The sequence below is a fragment of the Geotrypetes seraphini genome, chromosome 2 (assembly GCF_902459505.1).
Source record: "Geotrypetes seraphini chromosome 2, aGeoSer1.1, whole genome shotgun sequence".
Taxonomy (NCBI): domain Eukaryota; kingdom Metazoa; phylum Chordata; class Amphibia; order Gymnophiona; family Dermophiidae; genus Geotrypetes; species Geotrypetes seraphini.
The window spans coordinates 213,013,777-213,037,649 of record NC_047085.1 but is presented as its reverse complement, the minus strand read 5'-3'; the positions used below and the strand labels follow the sequence as shown (position 1 = coordinate 213,037,649).

General features: G+C 39.9%; 1 protein-coding gene across 5 annotated transcripts in view; it reads right to left on the bottom strand.

The window, feature by feature from the left end:
* The window catches only part of EXOC2 (exocyst complex component 2), a 273,747-nt gene that overhangs the window by 68,517 nt on the left and 181,357 nt on the right, over positions 1 to 23,873 (bottom strand). For all 5 annotated transcript variants that reach the window (XM_033934892.1, XM_033934888.1, XM_033934890.1 and 2 more), the window contains exons 17-22: positions 23,531 to 23,592; positions 18,922 to 19,002; positions 13,298 to 13,357; positions 9,448 to 9,509; positions 7,085 to 7,151; positions 280 to 396 (exon numbers count right to left, since the gene is read on the bottom strand). In XM_033934892.1, coding sequence (XP_033790783.1) covers positions 280 to 396; positions 7,085 to 7,151; positions 9,448 to 9,509; positions 13,298 to 13,357; positions 18,922 to 19,002; positions 23,531 to 23,592 — 449 coding nt within the window. The remainder of the gene's footprint in view (positions 1 to 279; positions 397 to 7,084; positions 7,152 to 9,447; positions 9,510 to 13,297; positions 13,358 to 18,921; positions 19,003 to 23,530; positions 23,593 to 23,873) is intronic.

Below are 23,873 nucleotides of genomic sequence, written 5' to 3'. Positions count from 1 at the left end.
TTTTTGTGTATGTTAGGTTTGTGCAACAGCTGCTCCTACTGTGCTTGACTGTTTCCTTATATGCATTTTATTACAAAAACTCCATGTTAGGCAAGGAGGGAATGGTGAACATTCTGACCTGGACAGACCTAGTCCTACCTCAAAATTTTGAAAGATAGGGCTTCACAGTTAATGACATAATACACAAATTTTGAATATACAGAAAAATACACATATTACCAGCTGTATTTAAATGCATTACCATAAAAAAGCACAATACTAATTAAAGTTCATCCTTACCTGTGTTATTTTCTCTATTCCCTGGAAGCTGTGTTTCTCAAAATGCTCAGCCACATTTAGAAAAGTATGACTCTCCAAATAACGACAGTTGCTGAGAACAATTAGAAGTCTTTGTTCCTAAAGTTTTAGAAAAAGAAAAACAATTAAATCGAGAAAAAGCTTATATTTATTTGAAACAAAATATACCCCCTCTTCTACGAAACCGCGCTAGCAATTTTTAGTGCAGAGAGCCACGCTGAATGACCCACACTGCTCTCGACGCTCATTGAGTTCCTATGAGCGTTGGGAGCAGCGTGGGCCATTCAGCGCAGCTCTCTGCGCTAAAAAAAGCTGGTGCGGTTTTGTAGAAGAGGGGGATAGTTTTAGCTTTAGTTCTTCTATTTCTTGCAAGATCTCTCTTCTTTCCTTAATTCTTCCAATTGATGTACTGTGTGTGCATCATCAACTAAGGGTCCCAGAATTTTCTTTAATTTCCCCCCCTAGACAAAGTACTACTGATAAACCACAATCTTTCCTAAGTTGTTTCTTTATATAACTGTCTGAAAGAAACAAAAATCTATCTGAAAAACCAAATCTTGGCTCTTCTCCCTGCTAGCTGGTAAAGTTAATTTTTGACAGACCCATGAGTACTGGTCAGTTTAATTTCTCTGACTCCATTTCTACCATGATGAACTTCTAAAACACTTCCAGGAAAAATTGATTAATCTTACCATGTTAATGTAATTTTGAAAGATTTTTGCAATATTGTTGTCTGTATACAGTCTCTTTCTCTGAACTGTTTGTGGTATTGCGGTATATAGAAATAAAGTTATTATTAAGTAAGATAAGTTTTACTACATATCAAGTTCTAATGTTTATCAAGGCAAACTTTTAACCCCTGGGCTGCCTCAAGTTTAAGAGGTATGCCTACTAAAGGACGTTAAGCTAGAGAATGGCACGGAGAAAAAAATTGTCCCCGTCTCCGCCCTGTCCCCACAAACTCGGTCATTTCCGATGTCATGAGGCAAGGAGCTATAAATCAGGCGCTACAGTGAAGTCAAATTGTGGACGGAATAGAAGGGAACTCCCTGAAGCAGCCATTTGTTGGTGAATCAAGAGCCTTCTTGGATTTTGACATTGATTCCTTATCTTCACTTCAGTGCCGAACATGTTATTGCAGGAAGATCACTGCGTCGGATCGCGATCCTGGTTCTGAAAACAGCTGTGAAGATAAGTGTAACTTTTTCTTAGGTTCTTTTACCTGTTCCCTTTGCACAGTGGTGGGATATGTTCCCGTTTTGAAAGATTACATTTTTGAGGAATAGTGGAGTTTTTTTGCCCATGATACATAATAAGAACGGCTAAAAAACTCATTGGGTTGCTGTCTGTATATGAAACAAAGTTGAGGCTTTTTCTCCACTTTAATGAAATGGTTTTTCAGTGGGCATTTCCACCACTTGGCTAATAACATTTTTTTGGATTGGATTGATTTATATACTGTTATTATTATTAGTTTTCTAAATACCTACGTGGCTTAAATGTGCATGAAATCTTGAGGTTCATTAGTTTCTGTTAACTACTCATAATGTGACCAAAACTCCTGAGTTGTGTGTGTATGTGTGTGTGGGTCCTAATTTATTCCTCAGTTAGAATACACATTTTTGTGGATATCTTTTGTTTCATGAGTAAATCAAGGAAAAGTTTTGTTGTTTACCTGAAATTATATCACTTTCGTTTCTAGAGATTAACAACAACAACAACAACAAAAGATTTGACATCAATATCTGAACATTATTTAAGAAAGAACTGAATATTTCATGGGGTGTCCTTATTTTTTCATATGACTATCATGTTTATTAAAGACATCAGTGCTTTGGTGATGCAATTTGATATGAGCTCTGCTTTTGACTTAATTGATCATGATAAATTATTAGAATGCTTTGATGCAATTGGAATTAGAGGTAATGACAATCTTTCATTAATTTGGAATAATCCATGTGGTGTCCCTCAGGGATCACTGTTGTCCCCAATGCTTTTCAATGTTTGCATGTCTTTACTGGGTGCTCGGTTATTTCACTTGGGGAAAAAATTGTTTACTTATGCGGATGATATCACGATTATAATTCCTTTTGCAGGAAGTCTCCTACAAGTTGCTCATATAGCAACAGAGGTACTTAGAGTAATGGAACAGTGAATGGTTTAGATTGAAGTTGAACTCGGAGAAAACAAAGTTCTTTATTGCCTCTCCACATTCACATAATAATTAAACATCTCTGGCTATAGATAAATACAATTACCCAATTCAATCAATCATTAAGATACTTGGTGTCATATTGGACCAGAGCCTGACCATGAGGAATCAGGCAGATTCCCTGGTTAGGAAGGGGTTTTTTAAACCCTCTGGAAGCTTCGATCTATCAGGGCATACTTTGATGCCGCATCGTTCAAACTCCTGGTCCAATCTTTGATTCATAATCAGCTTGATTATTGTAATATTGCATATTTGGCAGATATCCAAAGAAATCTACAGAGGTGGAGGGGCATAATAAAAAAAACATCTAAGTCCCCTTTTGGCCTAAGGCTCTAAACGTTGAAAGTAGAAGCAGGGAAAATGTCCATTATCAAAAAAAAACGTCTAAAAGGAGGTTTTTTTGATAATGGCCTGCCTCTACGTATAGCTGTTTAAACGCCCAGACCACCACTACGTCTAAACTTACACCATATAATCAATCTAAAAAAAGCCTGTCCCAAACGCCCAAAACAAGGGCTTTTAGGCGAAGGAGGGGCCAGTCCTTCGCCTTAAAGCTGGATTCTGTAACCGGTGTCTGTCAAAAACAACACCAGTTACAGAATCCACACCCCCCCCACCCGACAACAATCCGGGCAGGAGGGAGCCCAAGCCCTCCTGCCCTGGCTAGCCGCGATCCCCCCTGACAACATTGGGGCAGGAGGGAGCCCAAGCCCTCCTGCCCTTGTGAACTCCCCCAAACGATCCAGGCAGGGGGGAGTCAAAGCCCTCCTGCCCATGTGACCCCCCTACCCCCCACCCCCACTAAGATCCGGACAGGAGAGAGCCAAGGCCCTCCTGCCCTGATGCAGCCCCCCCCCATGAACCCCCGATCGGCTCGCTGAACATCTTCCCCCACCCGCGACCCCCCCACCTGTAAAAAAGGTGGCCGGATGGACGGGTCCCAAGCCCGGCTGGCCCACCATCCTCAGAATGGCGGGCCTTAGGGCCTGATTGGCTCAGGCGCCTCAAACCTCGCCCACAGGTGGGGCTTGAAGTGCCTGGGCCAACTGGAATCGGCCCAGTAGCCTTAGGCCCCTCCTGTGAGCGGGGCCTTAGGTACATGGGCTGGGTTGGGCCCGGTCACTACATTCATTACACAAACAGCATTTGATTCATCTGGCTCCCATCCATGCTCACTTGTAATCCACATGAGCTCGCAGTTTTTCTTCCTTGCTCCTTTTCTATGGAATTCCCTTCGCATACTTTTAAGTAAAGAAATTGTCTTTAAAGAACTTTAAATCTTTGTTGAAAAGCCATTTTTCCTTAGTTTAGCATTTGGTGCTGTAGTAATGAAGAGAGGCTGGTTGAGTAGTCAGGAAAGCAAAGATGGAAATGGAAGAAAAAAATAGTTGACATGGTAAAAAAGGGAAATAAGACTTTTTTTTTTAGATATATTAGTGATAGGAAGAAGTGCAAAAAGTGGCACTGTGAGACTCAAAGGTGAAGGGGAGGAATATGTAGAAGCTGATAAAGAAAAGGCCAAATTGCTTAACAAATATTTCTGTTCTGTGTTCACGGCTAAAGCACTGGGAGTGGGACCGTCGAAGACAAGCGTGGATAGGGATGGAGGAGTAATAGATCCTGATCGATTTTCAAAGGGTTGTGTTCATGAGGAGATAGCTAAAATAAAGGTAGACAAAACGATGGGGCCAGATGGTGTACATCCTAGAGTGCTGAAGGAATTTAAGGAAGTTCTGGTAGCTCCACTGACTGACCTTTTCAACGAGTCTCTAGAGTCAGGAGTGGTACCGGATAACTGAGAAGGGCGGATGTGGACTCTCTCCACAAAAGTGGAGTTAAGGAAGAAGTAGGGAATTACAGACTGGTAAGTCTGACTTCTGTGGTAAGCAAATTAATGGAAAGAGTTTAAAAAAAGAGAATGTTTCAAGTTTCTGGAATCCTGTGGATTACAGGACCGGAGGCAACATGGATTCACTAGAGGTAGGTCTTGTCAGTCAAATCTGATCAATTTCTTTGACTGGGTGACCAGAGAATTGGACAGAGGATGTGTGCTAGATGTAGTGTATTTAGATTTTTGCAAAGCCTTTGAGAGTGTTCCACACAGACGTCTAATAAATAAACTGAGTGCCTTCACGATGGGTCCCAAAGTGACGGCTGGGTCAAGAACTGGTAGAGTGGAAGGCGACAAAGGGTAGTGATCAATGGAGATCACTCTGAGGAAAGGGATGTTACCAGTGGTGTGTCTCAAGGTTCTGTTCTTGGGCCTGTTCTTTTTAACATTTTTATAAACGATATTGCTGAAGGGTTGTTGAGTAAGATTTGCCTCTTTGGGGATGATATCAAAATCTGCAAAAGAGTAGACATGCCGGATGGTGTGAATAACATGAAGAAAGACCCGGGGAAGCTTGAAGAATGGTCTGAAATTTGGCAGCTAAAATTTTATGCTAAGAAATGCAAGGTCATGCATTTGGGCTGCAAAAATCTGAGGGAACGGTACAGTTTAGGGGGTAAAGAACTTATATGCACGACAGAAGAGCAGGACTTGGATGTGATTGTATGTGATAATATTAAGGTGGCCAAACAGGTTGAAAAGGTGAGGGTGAAATCTAGAAGGATGCTAGGTTGCATAGGGAGAGTTATGGCCAGTAGGAAAAAGGAGGCATTGATGTTCCTGTATAAGACTCTGGTTAGACCTCATTTAGAATATTGTATACAATTCTGGAGACTGCACCTTCAAAAAGATAAAAAAGGATGGAGTCAGTCCAGAGGAAGGCTACTAAAATGGTATATGGTCTTCATCATAATGCATATGGGGACAGACTTAAAGATTTCAATCTGTATACTTTGGAGGAAAGGCGGGAGAGGGAAGATATGATAGAGATGTTTAAATACCTACGTAATGTAAATATGCATGAGTTGAGTCTCTTTCATTTGAAAGGAAACTCTGGAATGAGAGGGCATAGGATGAAGTTAAGAGGTGACAGGCTCCGGAGTAATCTAAGGAAATACTTTTTTTACAGAAAGGGTGGTAGATGCATGGAACAGTCTCCCGGAAGAGGTGGTGGAGACAGAGACTGTGTCTGAATTAAAAAAAGCCTGGAATAGGCAAGTGGGATCTCTCAGAGAGAGAGAAAGAGATAATGTTTACTGCGAATGGGCAGACGAGATGGGCCATTTGGCCTTTATCTGCCATCATGTTTCTATGATAGATGAAGCTTGCTGGTCTAGACTGATGTGTGGAAAGGGATAATAAGGTTATGATAGCAACACAGGGTTGTGCAAATACTAGCCTTGCATGTGAACAGTTCCTCACATACTCTAGCTGATAAAGGAACTGCCTTACTACGAGAGGAAAAAAAAGCATTCTAGAATTAAGGGTTAACCACATCAATTCCTATAAAGCACAGGAGAAAAAGTGTCTGTAAAGATATGTAAATGAAGGAGTCTTGGACACACTGATCTGTGGGGAGGCATTTTGAGTCTTTTGCCCTTTTTCCCTACTATCACAATGTGCTCATGCTTTGCACAATTTCCTTTTTTTTTCTATAGGGTTCCGATGTTATTCAGGTGACTGCGCGACAGAAAAAGGGTAATGCATATTGTGATGAGCTAATACAACCTCATGATTTCCATTTTGGCAGGCCCTAAATATTTTATTATATATTAAATATTACCCAATTACCAATTCAACACTGTTTGGACTCCCATATATTGAAGCTTTAAAGTGTTTTACACAAATTGTTAGCCTTTCAAAATATCTATTTGTTATACTTTCCTTTCCAGCCTCAAACCCTATAAAGTTATAGGGTTCTTTACAAAGCACCTCCACATATAAACCATAGCTATTTACACATGGAGATACACCTATCAGATTTCAAGGAGTTGTGGTTTAGGTGTGCTTTGAGTGGGACAAAAATATACATGCATAATCCCTGTTTTATAAAAAGAATACTTTTTTGTGGGGAAAAATTTCCTCTTCAGGTTTTACAGCAGCTTCAAGGCAGCTTCTCATCTCCTGCTGTTTATTCCTATCTTCGGAATAAAGGGAGCAAAACTCCCCTTTGAAGCCTTACTAATTAATTGGCAGCACTTCCACATTTAGGTTTGTAAAATTGGCTGAAGATGCTGGGTTTACCCATGTGTTGATTTGTAAAATGGTTGCTCCTGCAGTTCATGCTGACAAAATATACATGTACTTCTGCATGTCCTTACAGGTATTTTACAGAAAGTGTCATATTTGACAGAGCCTTTTGAAAAATACTGATAGAATTGAGCACATTCTAACTTGGACATCTTTTCTCACTGATAGAATTGAGCACATTCTAACTTGGACATCTTTTCTCAGTGTTCTGTGTGAAATGGGCTTTCTAGTGTGTTAAACTGCACAGTGTATCTAGTACCAAAAAAGCTTCCACTAAAATTATAAGTATTCAAATTAGAGATGGTATAATAGAGTCGTGCCATATAGGGTCACTAATTTTATGACCTAAGCAATCATATGTATTGGTTCTAGCATTATAATTATATTTAAATGAATAATTAAACTGCCATATCAGACTAACGGGCCACACCTACAGAAGTTAGGCTGACATCTTCATGCATGCTTCCAAACAGGTCAGGGGATGAAACGTCAATTGAAAGACTGAAAAATAAAACAAAAGGGATAAATTATTATTGAGAAATAAGCAAAAGTGGTAAAATTGGTAATCTGCAGGAAAGATCAATAAGGAACGTTAGGGCTCCTTTTACAAAGGCGCGCTAGGGCCTTCACGCACAGAATAGCTCGCGCTAAAATGTCGCATGCGCTAGCTGCTACCGCCTCCTTTTGAGCAGGCGGTAGATTTTTGGCTAGCGTGTGCTAATCTGGTGCGTACAGTAAAACCCGTAGCACACCTTTGTAAAAGGAGACCTTAGTCTTTTCAAAGGGCTAAAGACAAATAAAATTTAAGTTTTACAAATGAAGGTGATGTGAACGGTTCATAGTCAAAAGTGACAAAGGCGCGCCGAGACAACTGAGCGCAAGGTGGAAGCCTGCGCCGAAGAAAAACAGTGTTTTAAGGGCTCCGGCAGGGGGTGTTGGTGGGGAACCCCCCACTTTACTGAATACAGGTCGTGCTGGCATTGTGGGGGGTTTGGGGGATGCCTACGTGGTATAAATGTGCAAGAGGCGAGTCTTTTTTAATTGAAAGTGAGTTTTGAAATGAGGGGGCATAGGATGAAGGTGAAATGGGTTAGACCAGACATGTCAAACTCTGGCCCGCCAGACAATTTCAAATTTCCCCTAACGCTGGCCCATCGGTACAAGCGCCACTCATCTGTAGGTTCATGAACAGCATTGTTTTTATCTTTATTTTACCAAAATCATACAAGTATTACACTTGAATAAGTAAAACTTAAGGAAAGTTCTCAATCATTCAATAGGAATTCCAATACTGGAAACTTAACTTTTCCCTTGTTTTTTAAGGAAAAAGTGAAGTTTTCAGTATAATGTGGGGGGTTACAACCCCCCCAAACCCCCCACAACGCCAGCGCGATCTGTATTCAGTAAAGTGGGGGGGTTCCCCCCCCCCACCGGAGCCCCTTAAAACACTGTTTTTCTTCGGTGCGGGCTTCCGCCTTGCGCTCAGTTGTCTCGGCGCGCCTTTGTCGGCGCGCGCTTTTGACCTGTCACCAATGTGAACTTGTCAGCAACCTAAACTTTCCTACTGAGGCAGAGAAATGGCTATTTTAAATCCATTGATTTCATGTGAAAAAAATATAGTACAGTTACTTACCTGTAACAAGTGTTATCCATGGACAGCAGGCGATATTCTAACATTTATTTATTTAGTTTTATAGCTTGTCCCTGCAGAAGAGCTCAGAACATGTTACAGAATTACATAGTTTTATAGTTTATTAAAATTTGATTAAACGCTGAACATAAAATTCAAAGCGTTGTACATTAGGTTCAAACAATTTTTACTGATGCAAATAACAACAAATACAACACTGTAAACAAGCTGTTCGCGGCCTGCCCCACCAGGAATTTCCTCTGCCGCGTCATCAGTGGGCAAGCCGTGAGCAGCCTGTTCAGAGTGCTGCCTCTTCAAGACCATCCACCACCACTGCTTTAGGAGGCCTTGAGTTATTTCAGGTCTCCCTGAACTGGCGAGTCTGATTTTCAGACAATGAATCCATCTGATGAGCACTTGTTTGGGTTGGAGCTGGTTTTCTTGGTTGTTGCTAGGCTTTCATATAGTGTTTGAATTTCAGAGTGCACGGTTCTCTATGTTTTTGGTCTACATAATGGGCTCCATGGATGACATCACCCACATGCGAGAATATGCTGCCTGCTTGTCCTGGGATATCATCATCTATTACAGAACACATTGCATAATACCATTTGCAGGGGATTTTGTTAAAAGAAAAATTTTAGTGATGTAGCAAGAAGACATCAGGTTTAAGATAAGTAAGATAAACTTATAATATGCAGATGGATAAGTCACATACATTAAGACCCCCTTTTATCAAGCTGCAGTAGAGCATTTTAGCACTGGCTGGCGAGGTATTTGCTCCGACGCTCATTCAATTCCTATGAGTATCAGAGCATTCACCTTGCTGGCCAGAACTAAAATGCTCTACAACAGCTTGATAAAAGGGAACCTAAATAATGTACTACTGATACCTATGAAATAATTCTGACTTGTCATAATGAGATGTGAAAGATAAGAAAAGTTGATTCTAATAAATAAATTGTCAAATCCCAATTTATCCATTTTTAAATTAGGAAAATGTCTAATCTATACATGGTATGTTCATAAATGATTATGATCATCATCACTATTTTTTTTTTTTTTGTACACCATGGTATGAGACAAAATGAATATCATACCTATCATACCACAAAGACTAACATGTATTATTTAAACATTTAGCTAAGTTTAGTTCATTTCACTTACTGTGTATTATCTACTTCTCCATCTGATTTCATACTCAGGTATTCCAAACAGTCTATAAAAACCTATATAGATTAAAAAAAAAAAAAAAGCAAGCTAAAAGTGAGATTTTTCAGCAGACCTAGCATATATTTTAAGTACTTCTATCTATAATTTAACAAACTGTGCTAAATTGTCAAGGCTTCACTAATTCCTGGACCACTTGTATAGAACATAAGTGAACAAATCATATGGGATTCTATATGGTCTATATACAAAGGAATCAATTTACAAATACATTAAACATTTACCATTGGACTGTAATCATATAGGCCTACTAACCGGACAGTAGCTTGATTCTGTTTAAAGCAGTGGTCTCAAACTCACGGCCCTCCAGGTGCTATTTTGCAGCCCACGGTCTGGACGCGATGATCAAGTGCTCCCTTGTTGCAGTCGGTTGTTCCATTCAAAGTCACAGCCCGGTGGCTGTTTCTCGTGCCTGCGTCGGAAGCCTCTCTGATGTCACGACATCAGAGAGGCTTCCGATGCAGGCGCAAATTGTGTGAGAAGCAGCCGCCGGCCACGGATTTCAACAGAACAACTGACTGAAGCAAGGGAGACGAGCCGACTGCAGCAAGGGAGCACTCGATCAGAGAGAAGTCTTCTGACGCAGGCGCGGATCGCTTGAGGAGCCGTCACCCGTGACTTTCAACGGAACAACCGACTGCAGCAAGGGTGCCGGCCAGAAATGCTGCTGCACAGGGAAGGGGAGGGAAGGGAAGAGAAATGCTGCTGCTGCTCCTGCTGCACAGGGAAGGGGATGGAAGGGGGAAGAGAAATGCTGCTACTGCACAGGGAAGGGGAGAAGGAAGACAAGGGAAAGGAACGAGAGATGTTAAGTCCATGTGAGGGAGGGAAAGGAAAGGAGATACCAGACCATGGTGGGGGAGGGAGAAATGCCAGGGCATGGGGGGAGAGAAGGAGACAGATTCCAGACCAGGGGAAAGGAAGGAAGGAAGGAGGGAGGGAGAGAAAAGAAGGAGAGAGATGTCAGACCATGGAAATAGGGGTCCATACCCGCCATCGTACATTATGCTCATCTAATCAAAACTTGCTATCCATCCCTTCTTTAAGATACATTAACACTATGCGTACTAGCATTTTTTCTGTTATGGCCCCTACCATCTGGAATTCAGCACCAAATTATAAAAGAGAAATTACTTCCCCATTTAAATTTAAAAAGGCCTTTCTTTTTAAAGACGCTTTCGGTGTATAATAGTCCTTCTAAGGATGGTAATAGAAATTTTGATAAGGAGGTATATCAAATTTTCAAATAAACCTGAAACCTGAGTTGTTATAGTTGTCTTTTTTTCTGTTGTTTTAATACACATCCAAGGGAGGGTGGGTAGGAGGGAGGGGAGGTTTTTTTTTAATTCCCTGTTTGAAATATTTGAGGGGAAGGGGGGTTATTCTTTCTGTTTTGTTACTAATGGATTATAAGTGCTCTTGTGAATATACATATACTTTTGCACATACACATATACTTTTGCACTTACTGATAGTTTGAAAACTTAATAAAGATTTAAATAAAAAAACAAAATAGCGAATCAGGAAAGAATGATGGGTCATATTTAGGTAACAAACATAATTTTAAAATATGAAGACTGATTTTGGATATAATAAGATTTTTGCATTTTGGGATCTTTTTTAAGTGGCAAAAAGATATTTATTGTTTGCTTGTTTTGTAGGGGACATTCTTGAAAAAAACCTTAGGGCAAAACATGTCAGAAGTGGTCCCCAGCCGACAGCTGTAAGTTTTTTTCAAATGATTATAAAGATCAGAAGAGTTCTGTTTATATTAAACGGGAAAGATGGATATGAGCACTATTTAATCAATTATTATAGCGGATTGATAATAAGTGTAGTGCCTAATATCAGTTGGTATAAAAGTAAAAACCATTCTGATGCACTTCTGAAGATCCAGTTTTCTAAAAACATAGTATAAATAATACATATTAAAAACAAACAAACAATAGTATGTTGAATTAGGGTACACTGGGAGTTAAGACAATAGGCTCTAATTTAAACTCTGGCACTATCACTTAAATTAATACATACTGTACATTCCAAGCACAGAAAGTAGCACAGTAATGATATTTTTCCCATCCCCATTCATTTAAACTTAGAAAATAAGTCACACACAGTTGAGCAAAAATAATCTATTTTGAATCTCAAAGGAAATATAAAATGCATATACCGTATTTTTCGCTCTATAAGATGCACACGACCATAAGAGAAGGAAAACCCATGAAAAAAAATTCCCACCACCCTGCCCTGTACCTCCTCTGGTGGTCTAGTGGTAGGCAGCGTAGGCAACCCCCCCATAGGCAGCACCCCCATAAGCAGCACAGCCCCCCCCCCCGGTACCTTTTTTAAAAGTCCGTTGCAGCTTTCTGCATTCCTGCCTGTCTCCCTCGCTGGACAACTGTTCTTCTGTACAGGCAGAGAACTGATGGCAGCCATTCAGGGAGCGGCGCCGGACCAGGCAGGAACGCGAACAGCTCACGCCTGCCTTCTGCACCGCTCTGCCTGAACAGAAGAACAGTCGATCAGTGAGGGAGACAGGCAGGAGTGCGGAAAGCTCCTCCTGATAAAGTGCTGGACCCAACGGACTTAAAAAAAAAAAAAAAAGGTACAGGAGGGGTATTCGCTCCATGAGACGCACCCTTATTTCCACCCACTTTTTTTTTTGGGGGGGGGGAAAAAGTGTGTCTTATGGAGCTAAAAATGCGGTAATTGATACCATATATTTTTTTATAAAATAAGTATACTCTCAGTTAACTAGCACCTATGGGGATTGGTAGCTGCCAGATAAATGTAGTCTGAATGCTTAAGAGTTACTATTAAAAATAGGCTTAACTATACTAAACCCCATAGCATACCATAAACTCTATATTGACTTGATATTAATATTGAAATACAGTAAATAAAAGCAAATTAAGACAAAAACAGCTTTTTGAATGCAGTGTGCAATTCTATTTAAATGGCATTCAATAAACTTTTCAACTTAGTGAATTTCACTAACTTTTTTTTAAACTTCAAGTAACTAAGAAAAAAACATACTCACCCATCTCCCCTCCCCTTCACCCTGCAGGACCAGTATCCATTGTCCCTTTTCTCACCCACCCACACTTTTGGCCCACCTCCTCTCCCCCCCAGGTCTACCCTCCTTCCCTGCATGCAGGTCTGTCTTCTGATGGACCCCTCTCACCCTATAAAGCTAGAAACTCTTACCTGCGGCTCTTCCCAAACAGCAGCACCCGATCAGCAGAGGCAGCACTGTAAACAGGCTACTTGTGGCCAGCCCCGTCATACATGCACTGACCCCATTGTCCACAAAAACATCTCATATATGTTCATTGTGGATATGCTGAAAACCACACAGTCCTGCATTACAGGAGCTCAGCTGGCTGTCAGAGCCTCTTGATCTGTATATCTTTGCTTCCAACCCACCGACAGGCATACCACAACCATACCTTAGCTTTAGTTTCTGATTCTTGGCTTCTAGAAATATAGCCTGATTCCTATATCACAAAGGTGGACCACACTGAAAAACTACAATCATTAATAGAAATAAAGACTTGGCATCAAGTACATTGTCTCTGCAGTATTTTTCTCTGGTTCTTTGTTGTTCGAAGTCTACTGCAATTCAGTTGGATTCCTCTCCTTGTTCCTATATCTAAAAACCATTAATTTTTAGCCTTTGTTGATATTAGTATGTTCTGTTTGAATGGACTACTCTTCATGCAGCACAAATCTTCATTAGTTATAAACCCAATCAAATAACTTCTTTAATGTCATATTGTTTAATTACCTGCATTATACCGATACTTAGATGGCAAACCTCTTCCTGTATTTTTTGAGATTGGAAAATCTAAAAAATCAAAACAATGATAGTTCAGTTATATCAAACAATCAAAGCTAAATAATAAAAGGGAAAAGAAATGCAATATAATTAGGGTATCTCAAAATATTAAAAATACTCACTTTTTTTCAGCTTCATAATTTCCCTTTGCTAGTTTTATTGATAGGTTCCCTCTTTGTCTAAATATTACATAGGGGAAGATTAGGTACTTACCTTGATAATATTCTTTCTAGTAAATAGGAACATCACTCTTGAACCTGTGGGTTGGGTATCTCTGATCGCGAGATCTGGTATAGAGTCTCATTTACATGTTTCTGCTCCACCTCCCATCTCTCTGGACTGTCCTGTAATTCCTCAGTTTCTATCAAAGCAGATGGTCAGCCCCAGAGAAGAAAGCCTGTTTCTCCCCGAGAAACAAGTCTGTTCTGCACAAATCACAACATTTAACACAAAAAACCTACCTACCTGGGTGCAGTCTTGGAGTTTTAAAAGATGCCCCCATGGTGTCTTAATAAAAAGAAATGGCCTCTTGTATCATTGACCTTGCTGGACAGAGGAAAGAAACAAGAAATCTGATGATACTGACATGCCTGAGACAGCCAGTAGGCTAATTTACATCTGACAGGGCGAGCTTTAAGAATAATGTGACTATTTACTAGAAAGAAGTTTATCAAGGTAAATACCTAATCTTCCCTTCTAGTGCAATAGGCACATCATTCTTGAACCTGTGGAACGTACCAAAGCAGTCCCCAGAATCTAGGGTGTGACAGATGAGCCTGCTGAAAGTACTGAAGATCCAAACGTGGTATCTAATTTGGCTGCTACAGCCACCCTATAAAACTGTGAAAAATATGGAGGCATCTGCAATGTATTTGTTTGCAGGAACCAATGGGATAAGAGCTACCATGGACCCCAGCACCTGTAAGTACTGCCAAGCTGTCAGTGCTGGCCTGTCTGAAACTTCCTGATCTGACGTGTGAGTTTCTTTCTGCAGGCTTCCTAGAGAAAAACTTTGCTTTTCTTCATGTTGAAAAGAATGCCCAGATACTCTTGGAATTGTATTGGCTCCAGGTGGCTTTTCCGGAGATTTATAACCCAGCCCAGAAGTTGGATAACATGCTCCACTGCTGTCCTTATTTTGGATTTGGACAGAGCTCGTATCAACCAATCATCCAGGTAAGGATGCACCTGTATCCCCTCCTTGAGGAGGTGAACTGCTACTATGATCAGCACTTTGGTGAAGGTGCATGGTGCCATGGCCAGTCCAAATGGAAGGGCCAAAAACTGGAAGTGCTGCTCCAGAATGTGGAACCTCAAGAACTTCCTGTGATCCAGAAAAATGGGAATATGCACATAGGCCTCTGTCAGATCCAGAGAAGTGAGGAATTCCCCTGGTGCCACTGAGGCAATGACAGACCTTATCATTTCCATATGGAACTCGGTATCTTGAGGGCAGCACTGACCAACTTCAGATCCAGAATTGGCCTCCAGTCCTTTGAATTTCTTTTGGGAATGATAAAGTATATGGGAGTATCTGCCCAAGCCCAACTCTTTGTCTGGGATGGCTGCTAGATCTAGTAGCCTCTTTACTGTCACTCGGACTCTGACCGCTTTCTCTGGCTCTCTCGCTAAAGAATCCACAAAAAAGGCCAGGAGGGGATGAAAGAACTCAAGCTTGTATCCCTTCTGAACAGTGTCCAGTACCCAGTGGTCTGATATGATCCTCGCTCATACTTCCCAATAAGCCGACATCCTCCCCCCTATCCTTGGAGGTATGAAATCTGACCTGGCAAAATAACTGCTTCTTAGGGGCCACTGTGGGGTGAGATCCTAAGGACTGGGAATCTTAGCACTCCCAAATCTTGAGCTTCAAAATGACCTCTGAACCAAATGTTCTCCCGAGTACTGGCAAAAACACCTAGAGCCACAAAAGTTACCTCGATCTGACCCCGTAGGCCTAAGGTTACCATATGGCTCTTGTAAAAGGAGTACAGATTGAGACATCCGGGTTTAAAATGAATAAATAAATCTAAGCCCATTACAGCAGGGGTGAAAACTCTAGGTAAAAAAGGTCAGGAAGGGATAAACCCCAAATCTGAGGCAGTTATCCTGAATGGCAGGCTAAACCAATTTAGAGCCTTGAGAAGCACACAACCAACCAGAGGGAGAGACACAACTGGGGATGGTTTTGATTATCACACTGCAGGGAAAGAAAAGGGAGGTTCTTTAAGCAGGAAAGGAAAGCAGTCTCAGAAACAGTCTGTAGCCAAACCAAGAGGAAGCAGGAGTGCAAACACAGCTCCAAAGAAGCAACAGAACCTAACATAGTAACATAGTAGATGAGGGCAGATAAAGACCCGAATGGTCCATCCAGTCTGCCCAACCTGATTCAATTTAAATTTTTTAATTTTTTCTTCTTAGCTATTTCTGGGCAAGAATCCAAAGCTTTACCCGGTACTGTGCTTGGGTTCCAACTGCCGAAATCTCTGTTAAGACTTACTCCAGCCCATCTACACCCTCCCAGCCATTGAAGCCCTCCCCAGCCCATCCCCCACCAAACGGCCATACACAGACACAGACCGTGCAAGTCTGCCCAGTACTGGCCTTAGTTCAATATTTAATATTATTTTCTGATTCTAAATACTCTGTGTTCATCCCACGCTTCTTTGAATTCAGTCACAGTTTTACTCTCCACCACCTCTCTCGGGAGCACATTCCAGGCATCCACTACCCTCTCCGTAAAGTAGAATTTCCTAACATTGCCCCTGAATCTACCACCTCTCAACCTCACATTATGTCCTCTGGTTTTACCATTTTCTTTACTCTGGAAAATATTTTGTTCTACATTAATACCCTTCAAGTATTTGAACGTCTGAATCATATCTCCCCTGTCTCTCCTTTCCTCTAGGGTATATATATTCAGGGCTTCCAGTCTCTCCTCATATGTCTTCTGGTGCAAGCCTCCTATCATTTTCGTCGCCCTCCTCTGGACTGCCTCAAGTCTTCTTACGTTCTTCGCCAGATACTGTCTCCAAAACTGAACACAATACTCCAAGTGGGGCCTTACCAATGACCTGTACAGGGGCATCAACACCTTCTTCCTTCTACTGACTACGCCTCTCTTCATCCTTCTGGCAGTAGCCACTGCCTTGTCACACTGTTTTTTTGCCTTTAGATCTTCGGACACTATCACCCCAAGGTCCCTCTCCCTGTCCGTACATATCAGCTTCTCTCCTCCCAGCATATACGGTTCCTTCCTATTATTAATCCCCAAATGCATTACTCTGCATTTCTTTGCATTGAATTTTAGTTGCCAGGCATTAGACCATTCCTCTAACTTTTGTTACTGAACCTGAAGCCCTGGTAGACCATTCATGAAGGGGAAATGTAATGGGAGGTGTTGTTTGGGGGTTCTGAATGTGAAGAAGCCATGGAAATAGAAGGCTTGTTTGAGAATGTTAATGAAGATTTGGATGATATTGAAGAATTGAAATGGACACTACTTGATTGGCTAAGGCACTGCTCTAGCAAAGTGAAGTATATGAGAGTTTGGTTATGATGAAGGACAGAGGCTGAAGAGGCTTGCAGAGGAATTGTTTGGATTTTTCCCCTCATGCTAAGTAAAGCCTGTCTCAAATTGTGTGATGCCAATATCAGAGTGGTATGAAGCAATTAATTAATTAATTAAAGGGGTCAGAAACAAGCCAATGTTTCTGAAAACAGAAAAGGAGAAACTGATTGGGGGAAAGTTGACCAAGCTTGCTCTGACAGAACATACATTGTGTGAAGCACTGTTAAAATACTAAGATCAAATGGGATAATATAAATCTTCTTGGGAGGGATCTTACAGCAGATTATTTAAGGGTGGATAGATCCCATGCACTGGCTTTATACAGTGATTAAAACCAATGGAAGTGTTTCAGTAAGTAAGCTAAAGCAAGGTTTGAATTTTTAAAAGTGGGTTTTTTTTTTCTCTAAGCCATTGGGGTAAATGAAAGAGGGCTGAACTGAAGCAAGTCTGGCTCAGATTCAGCCAATGCCTGCAGGGAGGCAGGTGAATGAACTGTCCTAGCACATAAGATTAAATTGTTGATGTTTTCTTATGATTTTTGAATGAACTCTTAAAGCTGATTTAAGGCCAAATTTAGGCCAATTTACTTAAGAAGAAAGTTCCTGAGTTTTGGTTGGATTTGCACTGATATTTTGAGGATTTGCTTTGTGTGCAAAAGAAATGGACAACATGCGTCAAATAAAATTATCTTGGTGCATCAGAATTTAGATGTTACCTCATTTCTACAGTTACCCCAATACTACCAACTCCATGGAATAACCACTTGGACTAGGTCAGTGACCCGGCCAAACCAACATTTGCTATAAGCAATAGACCAGCACCCAGCCACAATATGCACATAGATTTACATCCACCTTGGAAGAGGTATAAATTTGTGCATATATATTTGAATATCAAATTATGAGTGCTAATTTTATAAAGGTATATATATATGACTATGTCGCTTTTATAAAATATCAAACTAATATATACAAAATATGTCCAAGAAGTGAAGTCACACGCTAAAGCCCCACAAGTTTTAATACATAAACTTCAATTTTTATGATAACATTTAAGATATATGGACTATTATATCGGAAGCTTGTATTCAACTATTCATAGCTTCATCATTAAAATCATCGGTCCATCTAATAAAGTAAGTTGGTTTTTTTTGTTTTTTTCAGAAATATGTACACAAAAGTCCACCAGTTTATCACTACTAGGAATTATATAGGTTAGTACTTACTGTAGCTTCAAAGTTGAAAATCATAAAGATTCTGGGTTACATACTACAAGGGATATACTGATGGTGTCTTTATAAAATATCCCAAAATAAACTCACCCGATATCATAATATCTATATACAAATAGGGAAGTATGTCCCCTATGAATCTATATAAATTATTCTAACTTACATAGAGAAGACAATCAGTATAAATATATATATAAATATAAATATATATAAACCTTGTACAGAGCTCGAATTTTATGGAAAATGTCAATCATTAATGACTATTCTAGATTTGGCTTAAATGTACATCATTGCTTAATCCCCATAAAGGTGCTTTCCATATGTTCAACACAGTAAATTAAATGTTTATATGCAAAAAGATATACCATCACACTCATTCCCTATATGAGAAAACAATGAAAAGCCTACAGAATGCTACCACTATATAAAATCTTTGGTAATATTAGTCAAAAACTTAGCTGTTGTATAATATCACACTACGTTTGACAAGGTACGCCATTCTGTTGACCTTCAGGAAGCCAAGGTGAGAATAATCACGCTGAGTTAGCTTTCAAGCAAATTGAACCAAATTGGCTAACCACTTCGAAAACAAAAAAAACTGTGTAGCATCATAAATGCTTTGGATGCCAATGGAAACCTTCAAAAAACAGTTGGAAGTAGTTGATTATATTCTGGAACAAATTAATCATATGGCTCCCTCTTTAAAAATGGTATGAAAGTGCTTCATATTTTGGGGGTGGGCTGCATTATCACAGAGAGAAGTATACTTACACTGGCTTCTCCGGGTTTACACTCAAGGACTCCTTGGAGTGACTGTAAGGCCAGTATGATGCACTTTTCAAAGTGAGCTGGCTGAAAGTATAAAGAAACAACAAAATAAGCAGAGCTACTAAAAGCACTTTGGGGACAAGAGGGTCCTACCATTGTACTGACAAGCAATATCACAATCTAAAAAAAAACCAATGAATGAATGACTGAATGAAAAGTACTGTCCTGGAAAACCAGATTCTGCTACTTTGCTATGGAAATAGGCAGTTAAAGGATGGTGCCATGGATTAGGAGTAATCATGTAAGGAAATACTTTTATACAGAAAGGGTGATAGATGCATGGAATCGTCTCCTGGTAGAGGTGGTGGAGACAAAAACTGGGATCTATTAGGAAGAGGGAACATGGGATCTCTTAGGAAGAGGAGGAGATAGTGAATGCTGCGGATTGGGAGACTGTATGGACAATTTGGCATTTATCTGGCATCATGTTTCTATGTTCTCTTCTGTACTCCACTAATCAATGACTTAACCGTTACCCCTGTGCATTTATTTATTGGATTTAGATCACACCTTTGTTATCCGTAGTTCAAGGTGAGTTATATTCAGGTACAGTAGGTATTTCCCTGGCTCCGGAGGGCTCATAATCCCCTAAATTTGTACTTACAGCAATGTGACTTGCCCAAGATTAGAAGAAGCAACAGCAGAATTTGAAGAGGCTTATTTTTCAACTGCCACTGGGGGCTTTTATTCTAGCAGATAAATGCACCACAAGGCTATCTTCAAAATATTAAATAGTAATATAGTGCACTTGCTAGCCCAATTACTCAGCAGCAGTGCAGGAGCTCAGTGTCCTCATAAGTGCAGTGTCTAATTCTCAAGGTAACGGCAGCCAAGAATGCTAAAAGACAGCATTTACAACCTTCAGGGTGAGCTCCAAATAGCATGTAATTGTGACATCTGGTGGCCAAGTTCAGAACATGCACAAGTAGAGGATAATTTTATTACAGGCAATCTAGATTGAGAGTACTTCTTTTGAGGCTACATTTTTAAGGTATCCATGTGTCTTTATAAGTCAGTGTCACTCACAAAGTAGTAAATAGAATGGGCCTCAAGCCCAGTCCCCGAGGCAATCCACTACCGTACTCATCTTTTTCTTTGACAAAATTCCATTCACCATTACCCTCAGTTATCCGTCAATTAATTTCTAATCCAGACCACCATTTTAAGAACCATCTCCAGACTGCTCAATTTATTCATGAACTTTTTATGCAGAATGGTATCAAAGGCCAAAATTCAACTAGATTGGATTCAGTGCATGCTCTTTTTCTATCATTTATAGTAATAGTAGTAGTAGTAGTAGTAGTAGCAGCAGCAGCAATTCTCTAGTTACCCAAACAAAGAAATCCGTGAGCTTCAATTGGCATGATCTACCTCTTTGCCCTGTATCTTGCAACTCTCTGGATTGTAAATGTCAACTGCATTTCACTTATTTATTTAAAATATTTACAGCCTGCATTATCCCAAAATTCTAAGCATGCTATATTAAACATACACAAAAGAGCAAACATAAAAATCAATCACCAAAAATAATAAAACAAATATATGCATCAAAGATTAACAATGAAATAATCTAATTTTAATCTATAAATATCAGTAGCTATAAATAGACCTATTTAAAAATATTTCTTTTTTCTAATAATTAATATTAAAGGAGGAAAATTCAAGGGTCCCTAAGTAATATGTTTCACGTACTCTGTTACCTTAACTTGGAGCTATCATAAGTCAGATAGACCTCTCCTATTAATAACGTTGAATTTTTTTCAATTACTGTTAGGTAATGATTTAAATCCATTGCAGAAATGTCTAACAAAAAAACTATCACTTTTCTGGATCAAAGCAACCGGTGTCGTTTGCTGTACGGAGCTTCCGTTTCACTATGTGTTTCCTCAGGAACTAACACAGTTAAATAACTTGTAGTGTTGCAGTAAAATAGGTGGAAAGTTAATGTGATGACCGTTTAATTAAGACCACCCTTTAATATAGGAGTAGCAACTACTGCAACACTTGAGCAGCATTTACATTCTCTGCATTACAAGTTACTTAACGGTTACTCCTAAGCATATAGTGAAACGGAAGCTCCGTAGAACATAAAAGGCACCAGTAACTTTAATCTAGATAAGTGATGGGGTTTTTTTTGTTATAAATTTATGAAGTGGATTTAAATCATTACCTAATAGTGGTTGAAAAAGTTCAATGTTATTAATAACCTAAAGTTATCTAGGACCCTTCAAGTCACTATCGGAATTTTAAACTGAATGCGAAAAGCAAAAGGAAGCCAGAGCAGTATTTGCAAAACGGGTGTATTAGGACATGTATGAGAAATAGTTTTCATCGATCAAGCATCATCAGTTCTGAATTATCTGAAGCAGTCAAATGTACAATTGAGGTAATCCACAATACAAAGCATTGTAGTCATAATGAGGTATGACTTAAGCTTATATATCAGTTCAAAAATTATCACCACTCAACAAGTCTTTCAACTACCGGTAAATTACTATTCTAAATTAGAAAATAAATAAAACCTAAAATGTTTTTATTACTTTTTAACTTGGGATTTAAAAGAAAGACTTGAGTCTAAGAGGATGCCAAGATTCAATCTCTTCTAAAATAAGAATCTTGGAATCCTCAAATGGAAAAATCCAAAATTCCTTAAACACAGCAAAATAGAATAAAATGTAGATGGAACACATGTCAGTATGAGGAGAGTAGAAGTAATAATAATGTCAAACGTAAATCTTCCAATGTTTGCAGACTTCTAAAGAAGAACACCAAATAATCCATTACTTTTCCAACCACCAAAGCAAGGCTTGCAATTTTTTACCTCCTCTTTGTTATTTTTGTGAAAACAGATCACAGCCACTCTTCACCAAATTTATGGAGCATTTCCAATCTACAAAACCTCTATTGAATACATTCTTCAGGAGATCCACCTGATCCTCTCTGATTTCCCGTTCTATCTTCAGATACTTCTCATCCAGTTCCATGGCTTTGTGCACTTTATGAACCAACTTGCAAAAATGAAACATTCTGCTAGGACATTTTTTTAAATTGCCCCCCCAAAAGTGTAATGTTGAAAACATGAAGGCCCATTTTCCATAGGATGCAGTTCATTTACAAAAGTTGGATAGTTCAAAGTCTAATAGATGCTGGCACTGTCATCTTAAGGTAGGGACACTGGATCACTCGTTGTTTTACTGTCCCTTGATACTCAATTTCTGGAAATCAATTTGGGGTAAAATTAACAGGATAGTGGAGGCTTCTATTCCACTGCCATATGACATTGATTTATTTGGGACTTTATTGAAACCTAAGATGAAAAAAAATTCAGACTACTTCTTATTATGACGGGGGTGGCCATGCAGTTAATAACGAGAAATTGGAAGAACTGGGACAGATTGAACGTTACTTTCTGGTGGGAAATTCTTTGTCAATATTATAGATATGAAAGAATGAATGCTGAACATAAGTGTTCAAGGCTTGTGCAGATGAGGACAGAGCTTGTAGGGATAGGACAGGGACAAGGACAGAACCCACGGGGATGGGACAGGCGGGGATGGAGATAAATCCCGTGGGGATGGGGGCAAATTTGTCCCTATGCTATTCTCTAGTTCAAGGCTTGCTCGGTCCCACCTCTTCTGAAAGAGAAGTTCAAAGATGCAGAACTTGAGAATGGTAGATGCTTAAGGGTTCTTCTCCCAATTGTGTCTCTCTAGGGGGATGTCTAGTCAGGCTGATAGTCAGACCAGTACACGCATTCATCCATATTAATAAGCAAGCAAACTTCTAACTACCAACTTACTTAGCTAAATTGCTATTCACCCACTTGAATTGCCTTAAAGGTGTCTTCTATAAACACAGAGGTCAATCTAGTCAACATACTCCTACAGTGAAATTTATTTCAGGTACATAAATGATAGCCTTTGTTTATACAACAGAGAAACAGTGTCAACTGATTTGGATTACATGAATAAGATCATACCGAACTTCACATTGATTGTTAGTCTATCTGCTTTTATGTTGACTTTGCATACTAGCTCAGCATATTGATAAGGTTGAAAAACTAGTCTCGTGCAGGGCAGGATTAACCAATAGGCCAAGTAGGCAAGTGCCTAGGGCCCGAAATGGTCAGGGGAGTCCGATGAAGGAGGGCATCAACATTGTTTTTTCCAAACGGCGATGGGCCCCTCCAGCATTGATTAGCAACCCGCCCCCGATTGCCAATGCGCACCCCCCCCCCAATCGACGGAAAGTAAGACAAGCAAACAACGCGGGTAAGAAAGACAACGGGAACTGTAATTGTGCAAGCGGTGCTGCTTGCCCAAAGCTTTCCTCTGACGCAGCTTTCTGTTTCCGCCTGGGCGCATGGTGGGGTGGGGCGGGGCAGGGGGGCCCAGCGTACTTGGGGCCCTAGGGACCCTCGATGAATTAATCCTGCCCTGGTCTCATGTTGATACTTTTACCTTAAAAACATGCTTCCAGCCCTAAAGATTTAGAACTATTTCTACATCAGCATATAAAATTTGGATACCTAAAAATAAAGAAATAAACTCACAAGTGATGTTATTCCTTCATTATCAACAATCCAATCTTCCTTTTCAGTCAGTCGCTTTACTTCTGTATAAAATAGATAGCAGGTTTTCTTTTTAATTGCAACACTGTAAAAGACTTCAAAATAAGAAAAACTACATAATGGCATAGCACCTGAAAGCAATTTAAGCCATTTCTGCAGGTTAAACTGTGCTTTACCTGTGGAAATGGGTACATAGACTAAAACACGTGGGACAACCGCATGCCGACAAAGCTGCTCGGACAAATACGCGCAGGAAGTCAGCGCACTGGATTAAAAGTTAACTTTAATGCGCTCTGTTAATTTTTCCCTCTTTTTTTGTGGAAAA